This window comes from Cheilinus undulatus, linkage group 7, assembly GCF_018320785.1.
Source record: "Cheilinus undulatus linkage group 7, ASM1832078v1, whole genome shotgun sequence".
In the NCBI taxonomy this organism is placed as follows: Eukaryota; Metazoa; Chordata; class Actinopteri; order Labriformes; family Labridae; genus Cheilinus; species Cheilinus undulatus.
Window position 1 is genome coordinate 29,470,880 of NC_054871.1, and position 15,386 is coordinate 29,486,265.

Consider the following 15,386-nt stretch of genomic DNA (forward strand, 5'->3'; position numbering starts at 1 on the left):
TCCATTTCCCTGTGTATCATGAGCATTTAATTTCCCCCCTCCCTTTACATTTCTTTTCCTCCTCCTCGTCCTTGGTGTCCATCTTTTTTCACCTCTTAATCCTCTAATCTCTTTAACATCCTATCTTCCTTCATCGTATTTTCCTCTCCTCTCTCTCTCTCTCTCTCTTTTGAGCTCTCTGTGTGGATTTGATTTCATTTCACTTCCTCCCTTTCTCCTTGCTATCACTTGTACACTTTCCCAAACACAACCCTGACTTCCTCTTACTTTATCCCCTCTTCCTCCTCCTTTTGTATTTGTCCCGTTCCCCTACCTTTTTTTTCTCTCTCTCTTCTTAACCTTGTTTTTTCTAACCAACCACCCCCTTATATTACACCAATCCTCCCCATTCCCCCTTCTCCTTCCCCACTCCCTACTTTCCCTGTGGCCACAGCAGCAGCAGCTCCAGCACCTGTCTCACCATGCCCCTGGCATCCCCCTCACGCCTCACCCATCAGGCCTGTCCCTGGGTGCAGGGGGCTCTGGGCTTCTCGCGCTGACGGGAGCCTTGGGGGTCTCAGCTCACCTTGCATCCAAAGACGAAAGAAACCACCTTGACCCTGAACATCTCAGAGGTAAAGAGCTATAGCTTTATATTTATCTTTTGTCTCTAAAAATAGTTTTGAAAGTACTGATAAGGTGGTCCTCCAGAGTCTTCACAACACCCCAACAGTGCCACAGACTGACTGCCTCCATGCTGTGTCACGTTAATGCAGTAATTTGTGCAAAATGAGCTCCAACCAACTACTGAGTGCACTGATGAACTTAATTTTCCTGGAGGTCATCATTTCCGTTTTATAAATCCTTTCTTGGACTGATGTTTTGTGATATTCCAATTTTTTTGAGGGCAGGAGATTTTTGTGAGTTTTCTTGAAGTATTTCAATTTGTGTGAGATTAATCTGGAATTAGAGAAGTTTCACTTCTTGAATAAAATCAGAAAAACAAAAGAACTTTTCATGATACTTGAATTTTTAAGGATGCACCTGTACAGCCAGTTACAGCCAGGGGCGCTGCCAGGGGTTTTGACCCCTGTGAAAAGAAATCTTACTGGGTTCCCCCACAGCTGGCCGTTAGGCCAGCGGAAAATTTTCATACTGTTTTACATAGAACTATAGGGGAAACACTGAAGATATAATGAAATTCATTTAGATTCAATTATTTGCTGCAAGACTGATACTCTATAATCAAAAACCCATCTCTTTCTTTATATACTTGAACATAAAATCATTTTAAGATTAATTACCTGAAAATACAAAACTTAAATACAAATTAACCTCTTCCATTAAAGTGAAATGCAATTATAATTTGTAGAGAAACAAATAAAATCTCAGCAAAAAACACCATCAAAAACAAAATTGCCTTTTATGATTTATTGTAATTAGAACATTATCATCTATAGAACAAGATGCAACAAGCAAACAATAAAAATACGTAAAATAAATAAATAAATAAATACATAATAATAATAATAATAAATAAATAAATAAATAAATAAAATCAGCAGCAGATGTTAAACTAGGTAAAGTAGCCTCATATTATATAGTATTTCCTATAATGTAATACCGTTTGTAATAGCATCATAATCACCAATTAAGGTTGCCTCACCATTTTGTTTTACTTAATGGTGTTTTAAGTGATTTGACTAAAAATAACTAAAGAAAATGTGATTTTACTAGCAATACTCCACTGCTCACTGTCTTGTAGCCCCACATGCAGGTCTAATTTATCTCTAAAACTGTAGACTCACAGGTGATGGCATTAGATTTGTGGTGAAAAAATACATATATGAGGCTATATGGTTGTTGCTATTTAATCTTCTGATTTCCAGAAAATGTAAACATTTGTCTGATTGGATTGAGAGCAGTCACCCAGTCTGCACGCACTAGAAATGTTCTGTGTTCCTACTGCAGAGCAGGGGGGTGAGAGTCCCAAACTACCGACCAAACATTATATTTCAGAGATAGCTGATGCTTTTAAACCATTACAATCATTCTTATATAAATGCAGACTGTAGACTTTTTTTTATTTCAGAATGATTTTTTATTATTTAATGTTTTTTCTTCATAATAATCAATTAATTGAACACTCAGCTGCTCACCTCCATCTTCGGGGGGTACTTGGGCTTGTTCAGGTGGGGCAGGGGGGACTGACAGACTGCTGCTGCTCTTGACGTGTCGGTTCATAACATGCGTCATTTTTTGACTGATTGAATATGAGCAGAGCAGCTTGCTAAATGTTTGCCTGCATTGATTATTTAACTTAAATAACAGTGAAATGTATGAATCCAAAGTTTTCTTCAGAAATATGAGCTAATATGGGGAGAAAAGTGAGCTAGCTTATAAAGTATGTACAAAGTTAGAAATAGACAACAGGCTAATGCTCCAGAACTTTCCATCACATGAACCACTAACAGACCCACCTTGCCTATGAAAGAACTGGGTGACATACTGTTGACCATTTGCTTCTTTCTCCTGCCTGAGCTTGTTTCTTGTCTTTTTTAACTCCCTGACTTTAGAGGTATCCTACCGTCTCCGCCTTCACTCGCTATCTGTGTAAAGTTAGCGCTCTGCAAGCTGTCTGACGGAGCAGGTGGACTGAACCATTTTACATAAATGGGGAGGGGGGGCGGGCGTTGAGAAATGTTTCCAAAACAAATAAACTTTATGTTACCAATACATTGTAAATAAAATGTGTGATTGTACATTTATTACTGAGTGTCATATTATTTTGTCAGTATTATAATTGTATTAGGGGCCTCTCTGGGCCCCTGACAATCATGGGCCCCTAGAATCCTTCTCCTTATTCTCCCCTTTTCAGCGCCCCTGCATTTTGGTTGTTAACTAGAAGACAGCAGTGACTAAAGTTGTCAAAACTGTTGATGCTAAGCTACTTTTGGGTACTTCCTGATACTTCTTCATACCACTTAAAAAAAAAGTCCTATATTGAAATGATTGCGAGTATTAAAGTACTTATTTCTGGCACAACAGGCGCCTTCATCGGGGTCATCCAGTGATTGATAATATCAAAAATGACTAAAGCTGCAAAATGAAACTGGAGTATATTTAACCAAATGCTTCAGGAGTGGAAATTTGAGCAAACATTTTTTATTTTGTTTTTTGCCATGGCATCAAAATACATTTCCGTGTTGTTTGATTTTCACAACTCTGGTAGAGAAATGGTTTTAGGATCTAAAATTTGCAGTGATGTTAATCTTAATGGTATTACAGCTTTGTAATTTTTGCCATTACTCTAAAATTAGTCTAAAGGCTCATTTATGCTTTATGTTCGAAACACATATGTGGGGCTTTCTGTCCATGCTTTGCGTTCATTTTTATCGATATTCCTGAATGTTCTCTTGAATCTTTAGATACTGACCAAACATTGCAATACCTCTGGTAACCACAGAGGCAGTGTTGAGAAATGTAGCCAACAGTAAGAGCAGCAAAATGAGTAATTTGAAAAATGGTGGAACTTTCTGAGGAAATGTTGCTGAATCTAAAAACTACAAACATTCATATGATGTTAGCTCACCTGGCAACAGACACAGGTAACTACAGTGGAGCAGAACAGGGCGGGGGGCCGGCAGAGCTGCATCAAGGAGTTGTGGAGCATTATGTGAGGCAGCAACATCTAGTGGATTAACGTTCACACCACGTGGAATCGACATATGTGAGAATGCAGGCAGTGAGGTTGTAGCATTTAAAATCACTGATCTATTTTTGTGTGTAAAACAAGCATGAACGAGCCTTTAGTCTTACTCTGTAGATCAAAATGTGTAATAATTTTTTCAACATTTTATTTGTATTTATTCTGAAGTTTTACGAAATTCATAAACCTTTTAGTCCAGTCATAGTCAATGAAAGGTGAATACATTTTAGTCTTTAGTATTCAAACTTTTATTTTCTTTAAACTAATTTGATTAGCCAAGTCATAAAATTAATATAAATGTAGAAAACTGTTATCAATGCATTACATGAGCAAAAAGGAGTAGGAAGAAGTGCAAGTTTGTATAATCCTACCCCTTTGATTTCTATTTAAGTTTGATCATACTGTCCTCCAATTTTACCAGCAATTTTGAAACTTGGACTGTGAATATACAGTGTAAAACTCATACAGTAGTGATAATTCATCAAACTACCTCTTGAGAATCATTTCTTTATACTTCTTTCTAAACAGAATAATGCTTGAATTTTTTTTCATATCAGCACTCAGTCTGTTCCACAGTTAAACTCCATAAAGAGTGATAAAGAAACTTTTTTTTAATTATTGAACAAATACTTAGAACCATTAGATTTGACTGCCCTGTTTAATTGTTTTGTTTTGGTTTGGTTTTTTTTAAGATTATTTTTGGGCATTTTTGTGCCTTTATTTGATAGAGGAGGATAGTGGATGGAGTCGGTAACAGGGACAAGAGCGGGGGAGAGACATACGGTAAAGGGCCTCAGACCGGATTAGAACCCGGGCTGTCCGTGTACATGGGACATGCCTTAAACCACTAGGCCACCTGCGCCCTGCGCCCCTCTCTATCACACACAAAAAAAACATTTGGAATATTTCCTTGCACCAAACTATTCCCTGCTTTTTATAATACTTCAGTGGTTTTGAATTTCATCAAAGTAAAAAATGTAAAGATTTAGATTTTTAGAGTGTGCCTGAAACCAATATAATGAATTATTCTCATTTCTCTTTTTTGCAGGATGGAAAGTGGTTCTTTAAATAATTTGAAATATACTGTTGAAAATATAGCCATACAGTACCTTGAATTCTCTCTCACCTAATCCCTACTTGTGTTTTGACAGATTATGCAAAGAAATTAACACTGCATTACAAACATACTACAACATTCCCAGCAAGTTTTATAAAGCAGTCTACATTTAGTCAGAATAAGCAGACATTTTTGCAGGGAAAATCAGTGCATGACCTTCTGTTTCGAGTCAGTCTGCACTAAAGGTTTAATTATTGAAGTCAATTCCACTATTGAACATTGTGAGAAAATGTTTGGCAAGTTTGATACAAGTGAGTAAGAGGTAAAGACTCTGGGAAACCATTAATCAATAAAATATCATGCATGCAATAATTATCTTTTTATTCAACAAATATCATGTGTTTGTTTCTGCATGCAGTGTTTATTTTCATCAGTTTAGTACCAAATAAGGAACTTCTCATGGACACTGATTACAGCTGCAGAATAAGAAAAGGATATTTTTATTGTTCCAGAGCAGATAGAATGCAAAGCCGTACTATACATCATCTGTGACAGGCAGTGTTTGCATCAGCTGTACAGTGAGTCACCTTTTGGACTGAGTTTGAACTTCCTTGTTTAGATTGCTGTCATAATATGGACAGACGTATTCAAACCACTTGTGTAAATGCAAGAGAATCGCTTTCTCCCCGCGAACTCTTATTCACCCCGATACAATATCTTATCTTTTCTCTCTGTATCAGGCATTGAGCCAACAGAGACTTTCTCATGAATAAAGCCAGAGCTAAAAAGAACAGTAAAGAAGGAACGACAGAGGAGAGAAAAGGGAGAGAGATAGAGGGATCAATGTGTTCATATCGGAGTGTTAAGCATCTCTGTGAGAGAGTATGCACGTCTGCAGCTGTGTGTGTTCTTACATATGAGAGGAAGAATGAGTGTAAAGATAGTGAGCGTTGAAAGAGGCAGCAGGGGAAGACAGCGAGCTTTGTCTGCTGGAGAGAAAAAGGGAGGAAAGATAGAGAGGAGACTGGGATCAGGCACAATAGCAGGTCTGTATCTCTATTAGAGAGGAGCAGTCGTAGCTCAGCCTTACCTTGGCTGGCTGGGGGGACTGTTGTTATTATTATCATCAGAACTGACGTCAAACTTTCTCTCTTTTTTCCCCTTTATTCCCTCTCTTTCACTCCCCAATTTTCTCTCCACTCTCTTCTCTGTCTTTACCTTTCTCCGCCCCATCCCAGAGGGAGCACCCAGCAGGGTGAGTAGCTGTGTAATATATGTGTGTGTTTGTGTGTGTGACAGTGATAAACGGATGGAAATGGAGATGCACTGTAAAGTGGCCTGTATAAAAAAAAAAGCTGGGTACTGCTGGAGCCCTGCCAGGAGTAGCGCAACTACACACAATAGCCGCTCAGCGCTATCAACCTTGAGCTTCTCAAGGTTTACTACATCACACCAACATCCAAGCTCACAGCGTTTCAGTGTTATCTGCAGGAAAGGACAAATTGACTGGATGGATGAACAAGCAACTGTTTGTTTATCAGTACCACAAATGTTCTGGTAATCTACAAGACTTACAGAACAAGTGAAAGGATTAAAACCCAGTGAAATGGCTTACTGCCCACAATGCTGCAGTTAGTCTCTGCAGAAATTTGCTTGACAGGGTTACTTGACTATAATCTAAATCCAGTTTAGAAAATCTCTTCCACAGGAGATCTCCTTGAGTCATCCCTCATAAAAAGCCCAAAAATTCCTAACAGACCACTGATATCAAATTGAAAAGATATTTTACAGCAGACTCTGCTCTTTTGTATCGTTAGTAATGTTGGTGTAAAATTGCGTAAGCATCATTACAAAGACAGGAAATTAAATATATTCAAAAGTGTTTTTCTTTGCTCTCAGTTAACTAGTACAACAACTGTACAAAGACAAGGAATACATTTAGAAGTACATTTTATAATGCACTCAAAATAAGTACAAAAATGTGACTCTATCAACAGTGATAATCTAATAACTCTGATGCAACATTGCAATGTCTATTTTAAGACAAAACAAAAGACAATTACAAAGCTCAGCCAATAATAAAAGATTGAAAATTCTCACAGAAAGCTGGGCATACACTGTGAAATTATCAGCAAATTTAGACATGAATTTGAGTCACACCACTCACCTGTAATTCAGGCCAGCTTTCATCCTGATCTTTTGACGTGCTATGAAAAGGGGAACACGATGACCGACCACTGCCTGACCAGCTGCTCTTGACTGGTCAGATGGATTTCTGGCATGTTTGATATTTTGGTCATAAGACTATAGATACTCCCACAATGAGAGCAGAACCATGAGCCGAATCCCCAACTAAGGGGCATTCATTCCTTTAAAGCTGTTGGATAACATCTCAAATACCCAACTCAATGTGTTCAACTTAAGTAAGAGAAGCTTCACAGTTACCATGTCATAGGATTAGCACAGTATGACAGTTTTTGAAGTAGAAAATGGAAATAAAATTGTATGCAGGCCGCCAAGGCTTATACTGAGGTATAACTACTCAACCAAAGTGAAAAGAGGCCACATATCAAAGCACAATATTAATCTCTAAAGAGAAATGAGGGCTGGCGGAGCTATCTGCTGATGTTAGCAGCTCAACAGAGTGATGAATTTGACTGTATCATAAGTGTTTTCTCCTATTTAGACTAGTTGTTAAAACAAAATTTAAATGGGCTTTTAGCCAAATAGGGAAAAAGATGCCTGGGAACATCTTTAGTATGAACACATACATTTTGCATAATGGTTGTGCATTGTAGATGATTCAGTCTGACATTCCATCATGACTGTTATAGAGTCGGGTTGAATCGCTTAATGTAGAAAATTTAAACTTGAAGTGGCAGTAAGAAGTGGCAGAGTCTCCCTCTTCTGTCTTGTATCTATCTGCCAAAGCCTAACCTACCAAATGATGCTTAAGCATGCACACTGACTGTTGCCGTTTAACTTTTGACTCCTCCATGCGAATGATTTCAAACGTAGAGGTGACAAACACTGACAGCTGATCAAAATACAACAGAAAACAAAAGGAACTAACTGCCCCCCCCCCCAGCTTATAAAGAGATGCTGAGATTGCCTATTGCCTCAAATATTTAGAGCAGTCTGCATTAAATGTGATTTTTTTCTAGAATAGTGACACAATTTGATTGACACAAAAAGTTAAATTCTGTTCTTTTGAACAAAACAGTTTGACTTCAGAAAAATGAACCACCTTGCATGTTGCATGCCAGTCTGTTGTTTTTCACATGCTGTTCAGAAGTGTTGTCCGTCTGCAGTCTAAAGTCTGTGTCAGCATTGGTGGATGTAACACCAGCGGTAGCTCATACAAAGACTCATTTAACAGTCATGTAATTAGGTAAAAAATATGAGGCTTTTCCAGAAATTGAATAAATGCAACATGTAGCAAAACATGAAATGTATACAAGTATTCATCAGACCTCTGAGGTTTTCACATTTCCATGTCATCGTAGTTAAAAGTCCCTGTTAATTGCCTGGAGAATTAATGCTGTGCAAATGGGCTGATTGAAATTCAGTGGCCATCTATGGTTTATTCTATTCTCCTCGGCTGCTTTATGAAAGCTGTGTGAACACTCCCTTGCTGTACTAGCTGCAGTAGACAGCTGGCCTTCATCAGTGTGACTGCTGATAACACCAAGAGAAAAAAAAAGGGGGAGTCAGGGGTTGGAGGGACATGGAGAGTGAAATTGAAAAAGGAAAAAGGGGGAGAGAGACTAAAGAGGAAGGTTGGAAAAATAGGGAGGGAAAGGCTGTTAAAAAAAGTGCTATCACGTCTTTGTTCTGGCTTTTATTGTGGAATTAAAATGATTTAAGAGTGCTACTGACTTAATTCTCCCTGCCTCACTCTATCTGCAGTGAGACCCTTAGCATGATTTAATTGCTAAACACAATGCTGATTGTTAACACCAGGAAAATATTTCTCCTATGAGTTCAGAATTGTGCTGAACTTAGCCAAGCATTACGATGATGGGATAGAGAGAGAAGACACGGGGAGGGGGGCTTATCATTCAGCATTAGTTAGACGTCCTGCATGAGGAGAACATGTTGGAATTTAAACAGGGAAAAAAAGGGACAGCGAGAGGAAGTGAGGAGGAGAAAAAAGAAGATGAAGTTTGTTGCAGCGTACTGTGCTCTATTGTGCGATTCCTCCTCTCCTTCCTGGCGGCCCCCGTGGGCTCCTTCCTGTGTGACTCATTGGCATGTTGAAGCCTCACTGTTCATGTCCTCCCCACTGAGGGGGACAGAGAAAGACAAGTGGCCCTCGACGAACCTCTGGCCCCTGCCCTGACGCTAAAACAACACAATTCTTTGATCGGCTCTTCTGGGTGCTGAGCAGCGGGCCGGGCTATGTTGTAAATACGCCTGCACAGCTTTATTGGCCAATAATGAGAGTCGTATTTTACATGAGGACGGGTGTGTCCAGGGGAGAGCACTAATTAGCTGTACGGGCTATCTCATATAGCTCTGTCCTCACCTGTACTGACGTCTGCTCTTGTGTGCATGTGTGGTGTTTTCATGTTTTTATGAGGCTTTCTCCTCCTGTTTGTTACTCTTTTCTTCCTTTTACTTTAGCTTAGCACTAGCCTACAGGATAGTGACTGTGTCTGCATGTTTTACATTTTATGTCTTTGCACAATGCTGACTTTGTATAAAGCCTTTCTTTGATTATCACTTTTTACAGGTCAGTGTCAGATGTGTCTTTTATCGCCTCTCTTTACTGCTGCAGCAATAATCGTTTGTGTGTTAATTCTTATGTTTGTGCACTTTTCTCTCCAGAGTAAGTCAGTGTCATCAACAGACAGTCAGCCCAATGAGGAGCGCCAAGGCCCGTCAGGAGGCTACTCTTCCTCGCAAGGAGGAGCGGAGGCTAAGAGGAGGCGCTGTGATGACAAAGAGTCCCTTCCTCCACACTCCTATGTATGTGTCTGTGAGATAAACTGAGAAAAAGATGCAATGTTACTTGAATAAATGTACAAATATGCATCTAACATGAAATTAATTCATCAGCACTATCAGAGATCTGCATGGTTTTAATGAAACACATTGCAGAAAGCTGCATAAACACAACAAACGTCTCAAACTGCAGGCCCATCTGTGTAATTCACAAGAGTGTGTTTACTCATGACGTGTGACATTAAAGGCCACCCAGAGGTAAGGGGGCCCACAGCCAATCACAGTGATGTTTGTTTTGGATGGATCCAATGTGGGGAGGAGCAGCGAGCCATAGGCGATGTAATGCCAGAAGAGAGACGGCCAAGGCAGATAGCTGTAATGAATGAGATAGCTGTGTGTTTGCAGTCTGTAGGATTGATTGACACTGGGAGGTCTGTCTGAGCAACACGGCCTCCAGCTAAATCAGTTTGGCATCAACAACAACCGTCCAAATCTCACCATTAGTTCAGAGCAGCAACAAGCACAGATAGTTTCCACTTTGTGAATGTTTTTCCTCTCTCTCTGTCTGTCGAGGAGAATTACTCTTCCCATTTCTCTCTGTTTGCTTTTGCTCCTCTTTATCTCTCTCTGTCTCTTTACTGTTGTTGCTCCATTCATTTCTCTACCTTTTTTCTCACTCTCTTCGTTCTGACTGGTAATTTTTTTTCCATTTTTCTTCCATCCCTTATTTTTGACTGTTTGATTGCCAGCATCTCTCATTGTACTTTTCTTTTTCTCTTCCTGTCTTTCTCCGTCTGCCCCTCTCAATTTTCTCTTTCTCTCTTTTACTCTCTTCCCCTCTCTTTTCCTCTTTCTCGCCCTTTCTCTGATTTTCTCTCATTCTTTTTCACTTTCCGTCCTTTTCTCTCCTTTCCTTTCTCTCTTTAAATTCAATTCCATTCAATCGGTTCATTTTATATGAGCTTTATTGGCATGGAAAGCATAAATTTACAGTGCCTGTAAAACAATTTTCATTCCCTTAGCTGTTTTATACTTTAACTTTTTATTATTATGTATTATTTACAAGTTATTCATGGTCAACACAATTTGACTTTTTTGACATTTTTTAAATAAACCTCTTTATGTCAAAGTGAAAATCAATTTCTACATAGTAATGTCAATTAAACAAAGATATGTAATGTAAAATAAGTGACTGCATACATTTTCACCCCCTTTAAAGTGACTTCCTAATTCAACAGAGGTTCAGCTGTCTCAGAATTAAAGAAATGGGGATCACCTAAGAGCACTGAATGTGTCTCAAGTGATAGTATAAAGACACCTTTGTCTGGAAGGTCCAGTCACTTGTTAATCAGTATTCCTGGCTACCATTACACCATGAGGACAAAAGAACATTCTAAGCAACTCAGAGAAAAGCTTACTAAAAAGTACAAGTCAGGGGATGGACACAAAACATTGCCACTGAATATACCCCAAAATCCATCATCAAGAACTGGAAGGAATATGGCACATGTGTAAATCTGCCTAGATCAGGCCGTCTTCACAGACTGAGTGATCATGCAAGAAGGAGACTAGTGAGAGAGGCCACCAAGACACTTATGACTACTCTGAAGGAGTTACAAGCTTCAGCAGCTGAGATGGGAGAGACTCTGAAAAACAAAAACTGTTGCCCAGGTTCTCTACCAGTCAAAGCTTTATGGAAGAGTGACAAAGAGAAATCCACTGTTGAAGAAAACTATTAAATCTGGACTAGAGTTCACCAAAAGGCATGTGGGAGTCTCCATGGTCAGGTGGAAGAAAGTTCTTAGATCTGATGAGACCAAAATGGTGCTTTTTGGCCATCAGACAAGACGCTATGTTTGGAAGACACCAAACACTGCACATTGCCACAAACACACCATCCCCACTGTGAAGCACGGTAGTGGCAGCATAATGCTGGGGGATGCTTCTCAGCAGCTGGCCCTGGAAGGCTTGTAAAGGTTCAAGGTAGAATTAATGCAGCAAAAAATAGGAAAATTCTGAAGGCAATCTTATTCAGTCTGCAAGAAAACTACAGCTTGGGTGAAGAATTAATTTTCCTGCAAGACAGTAACCCAAGGCATACAGTGAAAGCTACACAGAAATGGTTTAAACAATAAGGTTAATGTTCTGGAATAACTGAGTCAAAGCGTAGACCTCAATTCAATAGAGAATTTAAGGCTTGACTTGAACAGAGATGCCTGGTTACCATTCAACCTGATAGAGCTTGAGGAGTTTTGCAAAGAAGCAAAATTGCAGTGTTCAGTTGCGTAAGCCTGATTGAGACCTATCCACATAGACTCAGTGCTGCAGTCAAAACAGCATCTACTAAATACTGACTAGAAGGAGGTGAATATATATTTTATCAGTTATCTCACATTACTTATTTTTGTTTAATTTACATTACTTTGTAGAAATCTGAAATGAAGTGGTTTTAGGATTTTTTTTTTGGTCAAAAACACGAAATTATATTGACCACAATGATTTGTAAAATCATTTAAAAGATAAAACTTCCAACAGGGGTGAAAACTCTTGGACGGGACTGTACATTTCTAAAGCTAGTTTTAGTGTAAAAAACAGAATTTAAACAAACAATTGTGCAGGAATACAGTCAAAGAATCACTTATGTACATAAAAGTTGGTGTTTTACTGAAAAGGATACAAGTTGAAAATGAAAACTTTAGTTTTAAATCATGTGCAGATGAGCACATATGACTTAAGATGATAATAAAGAATATAAAAGTGAAGGAAATCTGTCTGTCCTTTTTTTTCTTTAGCTGTCTCTCTCTCTCTCTCCTCTCTTGCCCTCTGAATCCATATTTCTGTTCTAGGAATAGACTGTAGACATAGCTGTTTTGGCTCTGTATAATTAGGTACTGATGTCACTCCACACTGATGTCAATAGGAATATCAGGCCATGATCACATCAAAGCTCTGTTGCCATGGTGACTAAGTGCCATCATTTTCACCCCAGAAAAAAAGGGCGCGAGTGAGAGAGCGATGTGGAGAGATGACTAGACAAAGAGCAAAAAATGTGCCATGGATGGAGAAAGAGCAACAGTGTTTTTATGAGGATGAAAGCATGTTTCTGTATGAGGAAGATGTTTGGAGACAATATGGGGTGTACAGTGTGTAGATGTTTGGTGTATAGCATCTCTGTGTTTAATGTTGCATGGTGGATTGTAGTGAAAGGAAGCAAAGAGAAGCAAGTTCTATTGATGTATCGATCTGTGTGTGTTTCCGTCTGTATTATTAAAGTTCTTTACTGTACTGTGTGGTTTGCCTTACCTCCTATTTGTCTTCTTCACTCCTCAGGACAGCGATGGAGACAAGAGTGAAGACAATCTTGTAGTGGATGTCTCTAATGAAGTAAGTCACCCATCTGTTTTAACATCATCACTGAATCCTATAAGGTCTTTCATGCGAAAAGGAGTAAAACTTTTCGAATCAGACAGTCAAAGTTGTTACCTTAACCAGCTCTCTTTGCTGCAGTGCTGCAGAGCATTTTGACTGGTTTAAATCACTGTTTCCTTTTCACTGTTTTAGCTTCTATCAACATTATTTCATGCTGCAGTACAGTTGTATTTTGCTTCTCTGGTTTGAATTGTCGTCCAGATGCTCAACACTGCCACCACAATTACTGGTGGTATTGCAACCTTTAGTACGCATCTTTTAGCTTTGAGAGAACATGCAGAAATACAGTAGAAACTAACGTAGAATATGGACAGAGCGCTCCATTTGTATTCTTTTGCATTTTGAAATTAGGGCATAAATGAGGCTTTAATGGATCATGTAGTTGTGACATTGTGTGATCAACAGCTGAAATCTGAGTGCCAAATTTCTGTCTATTGAAAGATGGATATTTGGTACCAGAGATGTGATAATTGTAGCACAAGTCAGGATAAGGATATGATTAAATGTAGGTATTTTGTATGAGCTATGTTTTTTCACATGCCAAAAGTTTACCATGCACTTCAGTTTCCATGAGACCTTTGAAACAACGGTGCAGACTACAGTCTGCATCTAACTCATTACCCCTGGCCCCCCCCTTCCCTTAGAAACATGTTGATAAGTGTATTTTATGTTTTTAAAAAAAATCAAGTTTTACATTTAGGTTTATCAGTGATTCTAAAAAATAAGTTTTGACATGCATCTTGAAAATGGACCTGCTCCCTTTGTAGATATATATCATTATCAGTATCATTCCAACTAAACAAAAACACATTTTTCTCTCATTTTTCAGGTGATAATAAACACATGAAGCACAACTATATTTTAGAGTATTTAATTCAGCACAAGTTAATGTTATCCTTTTCCTCCTCAAAAATATTCCACCTTCTGTACCGATGTTTTATCACAATTTTCCATCTCCACCATGGAAAAGATCCAACTCACTCTCTCACAGAACTTACACCTCCCCCACTCTCCCACATACTTCTTTACAACTCTGTCCATGTGTGAGAGCTATACATCCCTGTTACAGAAAATACATTTGATTTCTTTACAAAGCTACGAGTTATGAGCTGTCTTTATCCGACAGGAGCTCTGTGACTCTGGGTTACAGCCCACACATGAATAAATCATAAGTCCAGCGTAAGGAGGACCAGTTCTGCTTGGGGGAATAACTATAGATGTTCTTCCACAGCTTGGAACCATCCTCTGTCCTTTTCACAACCCTGCCAGTCCAGCTGTCGATAGTTTCATTTAACATGAAGAGCTCCATGTGTGTGTTTATGTGTTTCTGAGGTCAATTTTTATTTCATTTTACCTTACCTTACCCTTTTTCTGGAGTTTTGATATTGTTTAATGCACATTTTTAAGATAGTCTTAATTTTGCTTCCTTGGTTAAGACTGAACTTGAATATTGTTTATGATTTTGGATGAGAAAAAAAGTTGCCTGAGGCCCTTTTCATGTTAATGTCTTAACAAAAATAATCAAGTAAATATAATAATGAAGTTGCCAGAACAATCAAAGACTTATTCTACCAAACCAGCTAGCAATAGTCATGTTATTATTTACTACTAGGGCTGTCAAATGCTTAATTTAAAAAAAAAATGCAAATAATGTCAGATTTTCTGTGGTTAAGCAGGACTAGTCTCCCTTTTTATTGCATTTTGAAATTCAAAAACCTTGCATTTAAAACTGTTTTGTTTCATATTGTATTTTTGTACTCTCTTAAAGTAGGGTGACTGGCTCCCTGTTTGGATACAGACCTACAGACTTTGGGTAGATCAAAGATTATGACATGAACTCAGCCCCAATAGCAGGAACTTGTTATCCACTTGAAAATGAAAATAAGGGGGAAAAAGTGGGTATTTGATAGCACAAGGTGCAGATGACTTTTGTCTTGTCCAGTAAGCTGTCTGTGAGTTTTAAATGTGTAATGAGACATTAAGGCACAGTGGTATAGTTATTTTACCTCGGTGGCTCAACAAAAGTGAGCTGAAGGAACAATAAAGCATGTGATTTATTGTGATTTAAAAACCTTAATCCAATGTGATTGATACATTCAGCCCCAATATGTTACTGAACCCTTGGAAAACCCTAGCCAGTTTTTGCTATTTTTGGACCACCTGTATTTTTTAGGCAAAAAATGCCTGTAGAATCTCAACCCTTATAAGACAAAACATGCCTTTTTATTTTAAGACAGCCCGGACTGTCAGAACATGTGTGCTGCA

The 15,386-nt window shown here is 38.6% G+C and overlaps 1 protein-coding gene across 4 annotated transcripts in view; it reads left to right on the forward strand.

Annotated features, from left to right (window-relative positions):
- Nucleotides 1–15,386, forward strand: part of tle2b (TLE family member 2, transcriptional corepressor b) — a 137,783-nt gene that overhangs the window by 103,949 nt on the left and 18,448 nt on the right. For 3 of the 4 annotated variants that reach the window (XM_041791146.1, XM_041791150.1, XM_041791147.1), the window contains 4 exons: nt 434–614; nt 5,984–6,000; nt 9,576–9,716; nt 13,023–13,076. In XM_041791146.1, the coding sequence (XP_041647080.1) occupies nt 434–614; nt 5,984–6,000; nt 9,576–9,716; nt 13,023–13,076 (393 nt within the window). The remainder of the gene's footprint in view (nt 1–433; nt 615–5,983; nt 6,001–9,575; nt 9,717–13,022; nt 13,077–15,386) is intronic. The other variant, XM_041791149.1, reaches the window with a different exon arrangement.